This window comes from Solanum lycopersicum, chromosome 12 (genome assembly GCF_036512215.1).
Source record: "Solanum lycopersicum chromosome 12, SLM_r2.1".
NCBI classification, from domain to species: Eukaryota; Viridiplantae; Streptophyta; class Magnoliopsida; order Solanales; family Solanaceae; genus Solanum; species Solanum lycopersicum.
The window spans coordinates 40,118,520-40,132,369 of NC_090811.1; the positions used below are offsets into that span (position 1 = coordinate 40,118,520).

At 33.7% G+C, this 13,850-nt stretch overlaps 1 protein-coding gene across 1 annotated transcript; it reads left to right on the plus strand.

The window, feature by feature from the left end:
• Window positions 1–8,494: 8,494 nt before the first annotated feature.
• Window positions 8,495–13,648, plus strand: LOC138340355 (uncharacterized). Its single transcript, XM_069292071.1, has 7 exons — window positions 8,495–8,889; window positions 8,973–9,063; window positions 9,612–9,693; window positions 10,414–10,482; window positions 10,835–10,901; window positions 11,112–12,208; window positions 12,276–13,648. The coding sequence occupies exons 1-7, from the start codon at window positions 8,495–8,497 to the stop codon at window positions 13,646–13,648; spliced, it is 3,174 nt and encodes a 1,057-aa protein (XP_069148172.1).
• Window positions 13,649–13,850: the final 202 nt, after the last annotated feature.

Consider the following 13,850-nt stretch of genomic DNA (forward strand, 5'->3'; position numbering starts at 1 on the left):
CATGTATGCGTCAGTTCTTAGAAGGTACCAAGAATGTAGGACAGAGTAAAGCTGAAACAAAACATAACTGAACAATACAAAAGCAAGTATAATAATTTGAACATGATATACTGAATTTTGAGCAAACTGAATGCAATGACCAATTTATAACACGCTGAAACTGAATACTGAATATATTGGTAATTGGTCTATGCAAGAGAGTCTGACTGAACTGTGGGAGCTACTAATAACCGATAATAAAATCACATGAGTTAAATGTGGATTCCGATATATACGCCCCATCAGGAGGACCCAATATACCCTTCTAGAGGTATAAAGGCATGCTGGCGTGATAACTAAGCTGATTGCCTACAGAGGGGACTTACAACCTACTTGTCTAGTAGTTCTGGGACTTATTGGGTATGCTAAACCTTAGTCCAACTTGGTATTATGTTACTCCCATTGATTGATGTAGTTAACTGATTATGTCTGAATTTTTGTAAATACTGGATAGCTCAAAACTGAACATGCAAAATGAGAATGCAATATTAAATATGATAATAATAAATGAAAACTAAGGCATGTATAACTGAATAACATAAATATCCGACCTAACATGTGTAATTCAAGAACTAAGGAAATACATAGCTAGGGTTCTGAAATTCATGCAATAAACTGAATAATAACTTTATAATATGATTTGGAACATACATTTAACTAATTTGTGATGATTAGATGTAATTATAGAAACCCTAGGTTTAATCATGATTATAGAATCAAGAACTGACTGAAAACTAGGGACCCAATGGGTGGAAGGAATCCACTAGTGAAATTAAAATACCTGATGATGAAATCCGAGGAGAAATATTTAGATTTCAGGGCAGAAACTGATGGAACCTTGTTGCGTTCTTAAACTGGGGTTTTTGACCCTTTTATCCTTTATTTCTTTTAATTTTCTAAGTTTTGATTAATGATTTGACTTAGGTAAGGTTTAGTTATGCTTGTAGGCTTAAACTGACTAAAATATGATGATTTAGGGTTAAAACGACATATCATGGGGTTTAAACGAAGTTAGAAAAGACCAAGAGACCCCTGATTTAATTATTGTCAGACCAAACGACGACCTAAACTGACGGTCCTTCGTTCAATCGATGGTCCTTAGGTTGGATCTGTTCAACACACCTTTACTAAAACAGGCATAACTTTTTACTTGAAGGTCTGATTTTAGAAAGTTTGGTGGATATGGAAAGCTAATTCAATTATCTATCTATTAGTACATCACGGGACCCTAATAAATTTTGTGCTAAGATTTATAATCAATTGAAATTGACCAAATTGCATTTCCCCCTAACTGTCTATTAATTTCCACCTACGGACCGTAGATAAAAAAAGGGTCCACGCTAGTCAATTGTGGTTCATATCATAGAGCGGGTAAATGGGGTGTTGATCGATAAACACAGAATACGGACCGTAGGTCCATCCGTCATTTGACACTTATTAAAAATTTTCTGGGCTGAGTTTTTGGGGGTTTCAGACTCAATTGACGGATGTGCAAGACGGACTGTGTGTCAAGCTATGGTCCATTGATGGTAATCATCGATTGCACATGCAGATTTTCTGAAAAACTCTTTCTGGTCTATTTTGGATACGAGGTGTTACATGAACTTAGGGAAAAGATTGAACACAAGAGACCCGACTCACTTCGTTTATAATCTTCAAGAAAACGATTATGGGATCTTACGTTTGTTTATGGTTTCAAGAATGGAAGATGGAAAGGTTGGTTCTTGGAGTAAGGTGTTTTATGCAGGTTTACAAAATCGATAAAGTATATAAAAGATCAAAATCAATATTAGAGAACAAAGTTCGGAGGTTTCTTTGCAAAAGTGTTTCTAATAACCCTATATATTTTAAAAAATTCCATTTGTATTGCAATTTATTTTTGGAGGGATTAAATTTAGTAATATTTGAAGTGTTGGGAAGAAAATGATTTCTTAAAACTTGTATTTTATCTCCCAAGTTTTTAGAGTGATAAAAGGTTGTTGATCCCAGAAGACAACCTCACTTTTTCATCATTTCTTTAAGTAACCCTACAAAATAAATAAAACAGAAATGGGATGTCTATGGACTAAATTAAGTTATGTTGGTGGTCACAACACCAAATATTTCTTGCCTCTTGTACTTTCATTATTTTTTCTAAATTATTCTTGTCATGAGCCAAGGGTCTTCTATCAGGATCAACCTATCTAGCTCACCTTTCTATCATCTCAAGACCCACTCTATGAAACTACATTGAATATGCTATTATTGTAACGATAAAGTGTATCCATCAAGATGACTTTATTTTTATATTGATAAAGTTTCTAATGTTACAATTATATGTATTAAGTTTTAGTTACTTATAATATGATAAAATCAGTCTCATTTTACTAATATAATACTAGATGAGACTTGCCCATGTGCAGCAATTGAAATAAATCATTTGATTTGTGTGATATTTAACTACATTCTCACAACCATAAAAGTAATTAAGATTTGATAATACTGACTACCATAGAATTGCTATATTATATGGAACCAAAAAATAGTTTTCAGATTGTTACATCCATCAAAAAAAGAACTTCCCTGCATTTTGCATGACGAGCTCTGGATCATACTCCAAATTACTATCACAAATATATTCATACAACATGAATTTAGCAACACACATTTATGTTGTGAATGAATGACATTTCTAGAAGAATTGAATCTTTAAATGAGATACTGTAATTTAAAAAGGATGAGACTTGTGTTGGGCAAAGGAGAAAACTTGAAGATTCAATCTTGCACTTCAAAAGTTTTTTTCTCATCTTCCTCCCTTGTCATGTCATCTCTTTCTTCTCTTCATTGCCACCAACACTTCAAAAATATACATGTTCGGATCACCATAATCCTCCCAACCTTCATGAAGTAGATATCCCAGCCTTAAGACCTTAGCTTCCTATGATGCAACTATTTCCAAAACATTGGCATACTATATAGATTGAGCTCTAAATTGACCAGTGGAAATATCTTTACATGGTGTTTTGCACTAACGTGAAGGAAGCTCTTGATCTCTTGTCTGATGTTCATTGCTTCAATCAAATTACTCATTCTGATCTTCAAGAGCTACCATAATTTGTTGGTTCTATACATAATGCCTACAACAAAATGCTCTTACTTCTCCTATCATATCTCTAGATTTGGAAGTCCAAACAGTTTGTTTATTCTTCATTTCAGACTCAATCATTTTCACATCCCTTGACACTGATATGTATAAGTTGTCTGGCAATTCGTTCTGCATTATTATATCCTCTATTGGAGGTATATACTCAGCCTTCATATCAGCAACCTGCAAATTCAGCAATTAGACCACTATCATATAGGAGCAAGAGGCATTATGCATATCCAAAGGTGAGTGATACTCGCAAAGAAATCAACTCAAAAGATAATGCATTCATTAGAGCTGGAACACTGAATCAGAAGTCACCTTTAAGTTATCTTCCAAAATGCGAGTGAAGTAGTTTTGCAATTCGGTTCGACACCGAAACCTGATATTATGTTGCTTCAATCCTATTTGTCTACATCATAACATAACAAATCACTTATTAGTGATCAAAATATTTGTATACACTTAACTGCAAATTAAAGTGACAGAAATTGAAATGAAAAAGGATGTTTCTTCGGAATTTTCACAAACAGGTAGAGGGAAAAATAGAGTGGATTAACAAATTTTTTTAAAAAACATGTTCTTTCCCCTAACCAATTGAGAGAAGAACGAAAACAGTGAATCAAAAAACTAATCCCATTATTCTTTTCCTTAAATCACAAAGAGATCAAACAACTCATTAGCAAATATATATTAAAAGATAAATCCATGATTTAGTTTTTCTTGGATAGCACATGGAAAATCAACAATATTCAGGACCATCGGTATTACTTTTATTTTAAAATACAGTAAGAATCAAGGAATCAATAGTTTTAACCAGAACAGAACAAAGAAAATAAAAAAGAACCACAGCTTTTTCAGTCATAATTCACATCAAAAAATGAAATAACTTGAAACTCAACTCGCAGAAATCATACACAATCACCTAAAACTCCAATTCAAACCATCAAGTCCCCCAAAATCACAACAATGGAGTATAACACACCAACAGAAAAAGAAGGAGAAGTAGAAACTGATGTAAGAGTGATACCGACGTGTTTTTGAAAGGGCAGGATGAAAGCTACGTATTGTGTACAGTAAAGTGAAAAGTCGAAGTTACCATTATCTTAAACTTTAATGACAAAAAATAGGCAAGTTAATACCTTTACGAAAAATTTTATTTTGTATGAGGTATGCCAAATCATACTTGTATGAGACATTATTTAATTAATAAATGAAATGGGACCCATCTGCCAAGTGAAAAGTGACTTCTATAAGTTCTTTTGGCATTTTTTTTGGTTTTCACTTATTTCAATATGTTTTTGTTTTTATTTGTTTAAAATATTTTTTTAACCAATCTAATTAGTTTGTCTTTTTTTTGTTTTACACTTATTTCAACATATTTTTTGTTTTTATTTTCTTAACTAATCTAATTTGTTAATGTTTTTTTTTGTTTTCCACTTATTTCAATATATTTTTTATTTTATTTTTTTAAAACGATTTGTCTTAACTAATCTAATTAGTTTATGTTTTATTTAATTACTTTTTGTTTTACACTTGTTTTAATATACTTTTTGTTTTCATTTAAAATTTCTTTAACTAATCTAATTAGTTACTATTTTTTTTCTTTTTTATGTAGTGAATTTTGATTTGATTTTTTATGTTGTATAAGTTTTTATTTTTCTATTTTTTTTCTATTTTATGTTATTTATTCATATTTTAATTAATACTTTTTGGAATTAATTTTTCATAAATAAAATCAAGATGTAAATAGTTTCTTTAATTCTAACAATTATTTTTTTATCAAAAGTATAAGTAAAAATTTGTAAGTCGAAAGAAGTCTTTTAAGGAATAAATTAATAAAATTATCATTTTACTTATCATTTTCTAAGAAACATGTAAGAAAAGTAAATGAATAAAATATTTATTAAATTTCACCTGAATTGAATTTCAAGAATATAAAACATCATATAACTTGAAACAATGATTACGTATTTATCTAAGTGTTATGAAATTTTTTTAACTTATCATGAATAAATTACTAAAATATGAAAATGCAAACTTGAAACAATGGTTGAAAGAAATCAAATAAAAAAAATAAAAAGTAAAAGAGCAGGAGGGAAAAACATCACAAAAGGAAGAGAGGAAAAAGAAGTTTGGGCCAATTTTTTTTTGAAATGGAACCCATTTAATTACTTGTCAAAAAATAAATGGAGGGTCATACAACTTTTGTCTACAACGTAATATTTGTACCTCATTCATAATAAAATTTTTCGGATCATATAATATTGTCGCACAACTTTTTGCTAATGCACCAAAATCAAAATTCTAACTGGTCAATTCAACAAGACAACAACGTCTTTTTTAAAAAAAATCAAAAAGTCATTCCACTTTGTTTATAAGTATCACTTTTTGTTTCTCCTATTGATACTTAGCTAAGAATAAGTAATTTTTCCATTAATAATAATTAAATTAAAAGTGCAATAAAGTTGAAGAAGTATGTATTAAAAATGTTAACCTGTTGAGATGATAAAATGGGAAGGTTGAGTGAAGATGGAGAGTGACACAAATGCAAATCATTAGCTACAATTCAATCTTTTACTTTGGAAATGGAGAATTTTGTAGGAAAAAATAATGGGGTTGAGGGTCACTCCAAACACCAACCTTGTTATTGTTAGTAAAGGCTAAGGGTGACTCAACTATACTTCATTTATTTGGTGTAGATGCATTTTGTTACCACTCACAACTACCCAAAAATTATGAAAATAATTCAATGTACCCCTCACTTAATTGCTCAACCTTCCGAATTAAAACCTTGCACTCTTTTTATGACATTAGTGATTTTATTTGTTTGGACATTAAGGTTGTTTGGTAGGAAAGAAATGTTTTTCTAGAAAATAAATAGACTTCTACCTTGATCCCAAGATCTGACTAGTAACTGACCCAACTTCCATCAAAAAATCTGACATTAGAATTAAGGCCGTATATTCTAGTCAAATTTTATCAGGATACTTGAACTTGAACCCCTCAATAATATGGATTACGACTTCGACAAGTGAATTAAGATCCGACGTGCAAATCAGGACCCAACCCCGACAACCAACAATCGATACTCAAGATTTGACTTTCAAATTGAAATTTCGACCCCAACTTTTACGGGATCCAACTACACCCAACTCAGGACCGAACTTTCAAACTGGATTTATTTTTTTAAAAGAAAATAAAACAAAAATCTTATATTTCTTGTGTGTGGGAGAGGGACTAGTATGGGGGTAAAAAAAATTAAAAAAATTGAAAATATTTTTTTTTAAAAAAAGCTTTTAATTTTTTTTGTTGTGGGGATGGTTTTCCAGGGTTGGGGGGGGGGGGGTCTAGAATGGAGTCAAGGTAGGGGTGTGGGAGAAAAAAAATACAAATTGAAAAGATTTTTTGTTTTGTTTTTTTATCAAAACAAACTTAAAAGTGGGGTGGGGGTGGGGTTAGTAAGTGGTTGGATAGGTGTGGTTTAAAGAAATTGAATGTTTTAATTTTTTTTTTTCAAAAACAAGCTTTTAAATTATTTTTGTGGTCATAGCGGCAGGGTAAAAAAAAAACTATTTTTCATAAATAAAATTTAAATTGTTATTTTTTTTTGTGGCAGGGTGAATTGACTTTTTCTTTTTTTATAAAAAGAATTATTATTTTTTTTTGAATGGGGAGGCTTACGGTATAGAGTGGGGTAAAAAAATGTAATTTGAGGTTGAAGAGATATTTTTGGAAAATGTTTTCCTTAAATTTGAGGAAAGTAAATTAATTTGAAAAATATTTTTCAGAACATGTAAGTCAACCAAACATGAGAAAATTTGATTACTCCATATCAAACACACCCTAAAATTATATTCTTTCTTCTTTTTCTTATATTTTTTTCATTTATTTGAAAATTAGTGTTTTGGTTATAAAAATTTTAATTAAATTTTGAAGTTTGATTCCGAATTTGAAGAACTTCTCGACAGAATTTCGAATAAAATGCTCTTTTTCTTTCCTTTTGAAAGTATACCAAATACAACTCTAACTTAAAATTTTTTGAAAAAATAAAAATAAAAATTATATTTATAATCAAAACCTTGTTAAATTTAGAATCTGTTCTTTTTCTAATGCTCCAATAATAATATTATTAAAAGGGATAATGCACAAGTACTCCCTCAATCTATGCCCGAAATTTAAGAGACACACTTATACTATACTAAGATCCTATTACCCCCTGAACTTATTTTATAAATAAATTTTTACCCCTTTTCATGCTACGTGGCACTATCTTGTGGGCCCAGTGTTGGTTGACTTTTTTTTAAGCTAGTGTCACGTAAGCCGAAAAAGGTAAAAAATTACTTATAAAATTAGTTCAGGGGGGTAATAGGACCTTAGTATAGTATAAATGTGTCTTCTGAAATTTCGGACATAGGTTGAAGAAATACTTGTTCATTTTCCCTTATAAAAAAGGTATACTTCTATTAATATCAATTTTATGATCAAATTCATTTCAATTGTGATCAAAACATAAGAAATTATAACTTCAATCAAAAGGTTATTTACAAAGTTTAAATTATTCGATATTAGAAGATCATTTTAGCTAATTCTGTTATAACTAACTATCAAAAAGTTAGTTACAAGATTAGTTACAAAGTGTGTGATTGTGAACTATAAATAGATAATCTCTACTGATGTATTACTTAGCCTTTGATCTCAAATCAATGGAACTTCTTTTCTTTTCAATTTCCTGCTAAAGCTTTACAGTTTATTTTATGGTACTAGAGCCATACAAAGTGTTTAACTGTGACAAGCGATTTGATTTGAAGAAGCAGAGAATTGTGTTTGTTGATTTGCAGAAACAAGTGATTCACAATTCCATAGTTGATTAGGTTGAGTTTTATAATTTTCCGCAACAAAGTGTAGTCGAATTTTCAGTTATAATGCCAAGTGATAGATCAACTAAGCATCAGTCTCAAGGTCGTAACAATGGTGAAAATATAGGTGGATCTATGTCCGAGTTCAAGCATCAGTAAAAGTATTGATTACAATTGCCCTCTTTTTCTTAGCCCTCCTGATATAAGTGGAGTTAGCTGATTTCATTTCAATTACTGGGAGTGGAAAACAACACTTTATGGAGTAGGTCTATGACTCTTGCTATATTAGGAAGAAACAAAATAGGGCTAATTGATGGATCATGTAAAAAATAATTGCATACTGAAGGTTTGTGGGGGCAATGGGAGAGGGTTAATGCAATTGTATTGTCCTGGCTAATGAATTCAGTTTCTAAGAGTCTTCTCAGTGGTATACAATTATGGAACAACTTAAAAGAAAGGTTTGACATGGTAGATGGGTCAAGGACCTATAGTCTTCATAAAGATATGCATCTCTACAACATGGAAATCCTCAGTGTCTGTGCATTATTCTAATCTTAAAACCTTGTGGGATGAGTTTGAAGCTTTAGAGACTCCTCCCTGCTGTAATTGTGATAAGGCAAGGGGTTTTGTAGCTCACATGAGCAGGCAGAAACTCTATCAGTTTTTTATGGGACTTAATAAATCCTATCATCAAGCTAGAAGCCAAATTCTAATGATGGATCCATTGACTACCATTAGTCGTGCATATGCCATGATAGTAGGGGATGAAAGTCAAAAATCAGTGGTGTCTCACACCAGCAGTATAGGACTGAGTTCACTAAGTATGGAATCTATGGCCATTTACTCTAAAACTGTCTCTATTCAAGTGTTAACCTGAGGTTCAAGAAGAATTCAATGATGATTTGTGACTTATGTAAGTGTAAAGGTCACAATAAAGAATTTTTCTATAGGGTAGTTGGCTATCCACCTGATTTCAAGTCTAAGAGAAAGATACAAGGTGCTTCTTCTGAAAGTTCTGGTCAAGCTCATTTTCTTATGGAGGTAATAATGATGTACCTGCACCAGGATGGCAGAGAAACTTCACATAGCACAACTTCATATTTAACTTGGTGAATGTTCAAGTCATCATAAACAACAAGAAAGACAAGCTGAGTTGGAGGTCAAGCCGTTGCTTAAAGGATATACATTCACAAGGGACCAAAATGATCACATTCTTAAAAGCTATCAGCCCAAGAAAGAGCCTAACTACAAAACCACTCTTGCTGCTCAAACTGCAGGTAAAACGTTCTTTGTATCTACAAATTATAGTGTGTAGATTATAGACACTAGTGCTACGAATCATATGATCTCTAATTTGTACATGTTCATTAAAGACTGTGACAAAACTAGAGATCCCTAAGATTGTATATCAGCCCAGTGGTGATACCAATCAGTTGACTTATGTTGGCTCTTGTGTTCTATCAGACAAAAATGTTATTTCAAATGTATTCTACCTACCATAGTTCAAGTGTAACTTAATACCTATAAGCCAACTAACTCAGGAACTAGGTTGCTCATTCACCTTTTTCCTTAACTTCTTTATTTTCCAGGAGCTTTACGGTGGGAAAGTGCAGGAGGTTAGTCAAGAGGCAGAGTGCTTCTATACAAACACACATGCAGTTGGTCAAACAGGTAGACCATTAGCTGTAACTCAAGTTATTTCTTATATAGAGTTATGACATCAAATATTAGGACATGTGTCCTCTGTAGTATAGCTAAGATCTTTGATATGAATAAATAAAGTCAGTGTCAAGTGTCTAAGTGTCTAGTCTGCCCATATGCTAAACAGTCTAGACTTAGTTTTCCTTCAAGAAGTATTAAATGTAGTGCTTGTTTTGACATGATACATGTTGATCTGTGGGGTCCCTATAACACAACTACATTTGATGGAAACAAATATTTTATTACTATCGTTGATGATTTTTCAAGAATGGCATGTTGTTTCTATTCAAAAATAAATATGTTGTGTGTATTTCTTTATAAGTGTTTTTACATTATGTTAAGAACCAATTTGACAGATCTGTTGAAGTCATAAGAACTGACAATAGCATTGAGTTTGTCAATTTGTTATGAACTGTAGTTAAACAGTTAAAGGTATAACAAATATGGGTTGCAGGGATGCGATCCTTGAATCTGGCAATAACAGAAAATGGGAAGGTTAACAGAAATATAAAATGAATGGATGAGATTGGAAGTCGATTAAGGAAAGTTGAGGGTGAGGATTATGACACTTGGGTACAGGTTGTTGGTGGAGGTTGTTATAAGTAGTCATGCTGGAAGAGAGAGGGAAATAACTGAAAAATAAGTCACACCAATTCTCTTCTCTGTTTCCTTCTTTCTTCTTCGATCCAGAATCTTCTTCTTCTTCTTCTTCTTCTTCTTCTTCTTCTTCTTTCCTTGCAGATCATCAATGGCATAGCAGTAAATTCCATAGTTGTAGTATCAGTAGTTGTAATAAAGAACTTCAATATCAATAAATTCTATAGTTGGTTTTCTTCTGTATTTTTTGATTTTGTTGGTGGATTGAGCTTGTGATCTTAGGAAGATCATAACACTTGGTATCAGAGCCTTCGAACCTGTGTAATGGTTAAGGGCACATGCTGGAAGATTACAGAGGATAAGATAGCAAGGCACGATAAAATGCTCTCCGATCTGCTGAATTCGCAAGAGGAAGTACGCCATGCTTAAACTAGAATTCAAGGAGCATTAGATTTAATTTTGGAGAGATTAGGAGTGTTGGAAAGAGCTCCGGTGGTTCTGAATGTGGGAGCAGGCTTACTACCTACTCCAAATGGGGATAATCGCAATAGAGTTCAGCCGAATGCAGTGACGTTACCAAGGTGAGAGTTACCTGGTTTCGCAGGTCAAGAGCCGAAGGTGTGGATTCAAAAGTGTGAGAGGTTTTTTACACAATATAGAGTAGGTAATGAACAGAGGATAGGAATGGCTGCTTTATACTTGACTGATGTTGCTGAAGTATGGTATCAGTCGATGGTGTTAAGCAGCGGAATACCGAATTAGATCGAGTTTAAAGAGGATTTAATCAGCAGGTTTGGAGAAATTGTAGTAAGTGATGTGGTGGAAGAGTTTAACAAGCTACAACAAATCTGTACTGTGGATGAGTTTTTAGGGAGATTTGAAGATCTTAAAGCTCAAATGCTTATACGAAATCCGGCTTTGAACAAAGCTCATTTCTTATCTAGTTTTATTGGAGCTTTGAAGGAGGAAATTAGATTTGAGGTTAAAATGTTCAAGCCGAGGACGTTGAAAGAAGCGGTAGAGAAAGCGAGGATGAAGGAAATGGCTATTGAAACTGCACGAAGGAGGAATAGAACAGTGAACAGAGTGTTGCCGGCAGCTGCGCAGGAAGTAGGAAAAGCATCTAATGCGATGGTTAACAGGAATGGGCCTTACCGACTTACTCTTGAAGTTTACGAGTTTAGGAAGTCGGATCACTTGTGTTTCCGTTGTGGAGAGAAATATAGGTCGAGACATATATGCAAAACGAGACAGTTGAATTATTTAACTAGATTCATTGAGAAGGAAAGGGAAGTTGATCAGATGTCACTATTGGAAGACATGGAGGAGATAACCATTGAAGGAGTAGTCGAACAAGAGGTACAACAAGTTGTGTGTCTTAATACATTAACTGGTCATAACAAAGGAGAGAATACAATTCTTGTTGAGGGGACTATGAAGAAGCGACAACTGGCAATTTTAATTGATTCGGGAAGCACACACAGCTTCATTGATAAGCATACCATAGCTGCATCAGGCTACCAACCTCATCCGTGTTTTCCTGTACGAGTGACAGTGGCAGATTGTAATTACGTAATGTGCAACTCTCACTGTAAAGGATTTTTGTGGAAAATTCAGGATAGAATTTTCATAGAAGATTTGCTCATTATTTCCTTGGGTGGTTGTGCATTGGTGTTAGGAAATGATTGGATGAAGAAACATAATCCGACTAAGTTTGATCATGAACGGAAGTGTGTTACTATAGGCAGGAAGGTTAATAAATTAGTGCTGCCAGGAATTGCAGGTGAAGGAAGTTTGAGTATGCTATCTAGTGGATCAATGAAAAAGATGTTGAAGAAGGGTCAAGCTATAGTTGTTCATCTTTTTATGATGAACATGATGACAAACAGTGAGGAGGAGGTAAATAAATGAGGGACTTCATAATGTGTTGGTTAAATATGCTGATATTTTTGCAGAACCGAAGTCACTGCCACCGGCAAGACTGTTTGACCATGCGATTCCTCTTAAGTTGAGAGCTATGCCAGTTAGTCTGAGGCCATATAGATATAACTTCCATCAGAAGAATGAGTTGGAGAAGCAGGTGAAAGAGATGCTCAGTAGTGGAATCATACAGGCTAGTCAATCGCCTTATTCTTCACCTGCATTGTTAGTAAAGAAAAAGGATGGAACATGGAGGTTTTGTGTCGATTATAGAGGATTATATGACTTGACCATTAAAGACAAGTATCCCATACCTATAGTCGATGATTTGTTGGATGAACTACATGGGGCGTCAATCTTTTCTAAGGTAGATTTGAGGGCTGGTTATCATCAAATTAGGATGAAGATGGAAGATGTGCACAAGACGACATTTCGGACTCACATGGGCCATTATGAGTTTAGAGTAATGCCGTTCGGACTTACCAATGCTCCAGCAACATTTCAAGAATTAATGAATCAGATTTTTAAATCGTTTCTTAGAAGGTTTGTTCTGGTATTTTTCGATGATATATTAATCTATAGCCGAAATATGGAGGAGCATTTACAGCATCTGCAGGTGGTATTTGAAACTTTGAGGCTTAATGTGTTGTTTGCAAAGAAGTCTAAATGTTCTTTTGGGCAAGCTCAAGTGGAATACTTAGGCCATGTTATTACTAAGGAAGGGGTGGCTACCGATCCTCAGAAGATTCGAGCTATGATAGAATGGCCAAGACCTAAGACCTTACGAGCTCTAAGAGGATTTCTTGGGATAACAGGTTACTATCGGAAGTATGTGCAAAATTATAGGACCATCAGCAGGCCACTCACTGATTTGTTAAAAAATGAAGCCTTCAAATGGAGTGTGGATGTCGAAACTGCCTTTGAAGCTCTCAAAATAGCTATGACGACTACACCTGTATTGGCTCTTCCTGACTATACCCAAGAGTTTGTGGTAGAGACTCATGCTAGTCATGGGGGTATTGGAGTTGTACTTATGCAGCAAGAGAGGCCAATTGCTTTCTTTAGCAGAGTATTGGCTCCTAAACATAGGGGCAAGTCGATTTATGAGAAGGAGTATATGGATCTACTTAACGCAGTAGATAAATGGAGACATAATTTAAAGTTCAAACACTTTGTGGTCAAGACTGATCATCACAGTTTGAAATATCTGTTGGAACAACGAGTAACATCAACTATACAACAAAAAGGATTAACGAAATTCTTAGACCTTGATTATGAGTTGCGATACAAAAAAGGAGCGGAGAATAGGGTAGCAGATGCTCTATCCAGGCGAGACGAATGGTTACAAGAGAGTGAAAAGTCTTCGGCTGGTTTTCTGATGGCTGTGAGTATGATTACGCCAATTTGATACAAGAAATTATGCACAGTTATACAGAGGATCCTTACGTTCAAGAGCTGCTAACCTTGATATCAGTTGATGTTCACGGGCCTAGTTTGTGGCATAACGTCAATGGGGTTTTAAGGAAGAAAGGCAAGGTTTATGTGGGTTCCAAAGGGCCTTTACGACAACAACTAATTTCTACTTTTCATGACACTCCTTTGGGTGGACA

Excerpts from the sequence above, each read along its gene's own strand:
- LOC138340355 (XM_069292071.1), top strand. The coding sequence starts at position 8,495 with ATGGGTCAAGGACCTATAGTCTTCATAAAGATATGCATCTCTACAACA. Across the intron at positions 8,890-8,972 it reads AAAACTGTCTCTATTCAAGT|GGTAGTTGGCTATCCACCTG; the intron begins GTTAACCTGAGG and ends ATTTTTCTATAG. Across the intron at positions 10,902-11,111 it reads AATGCAGTGACGTTACCAAG|GTTTGGAGAAATTGTAGTAA; the intron begins GTGAGAGTTACC and ends TTTAATCAGCAG.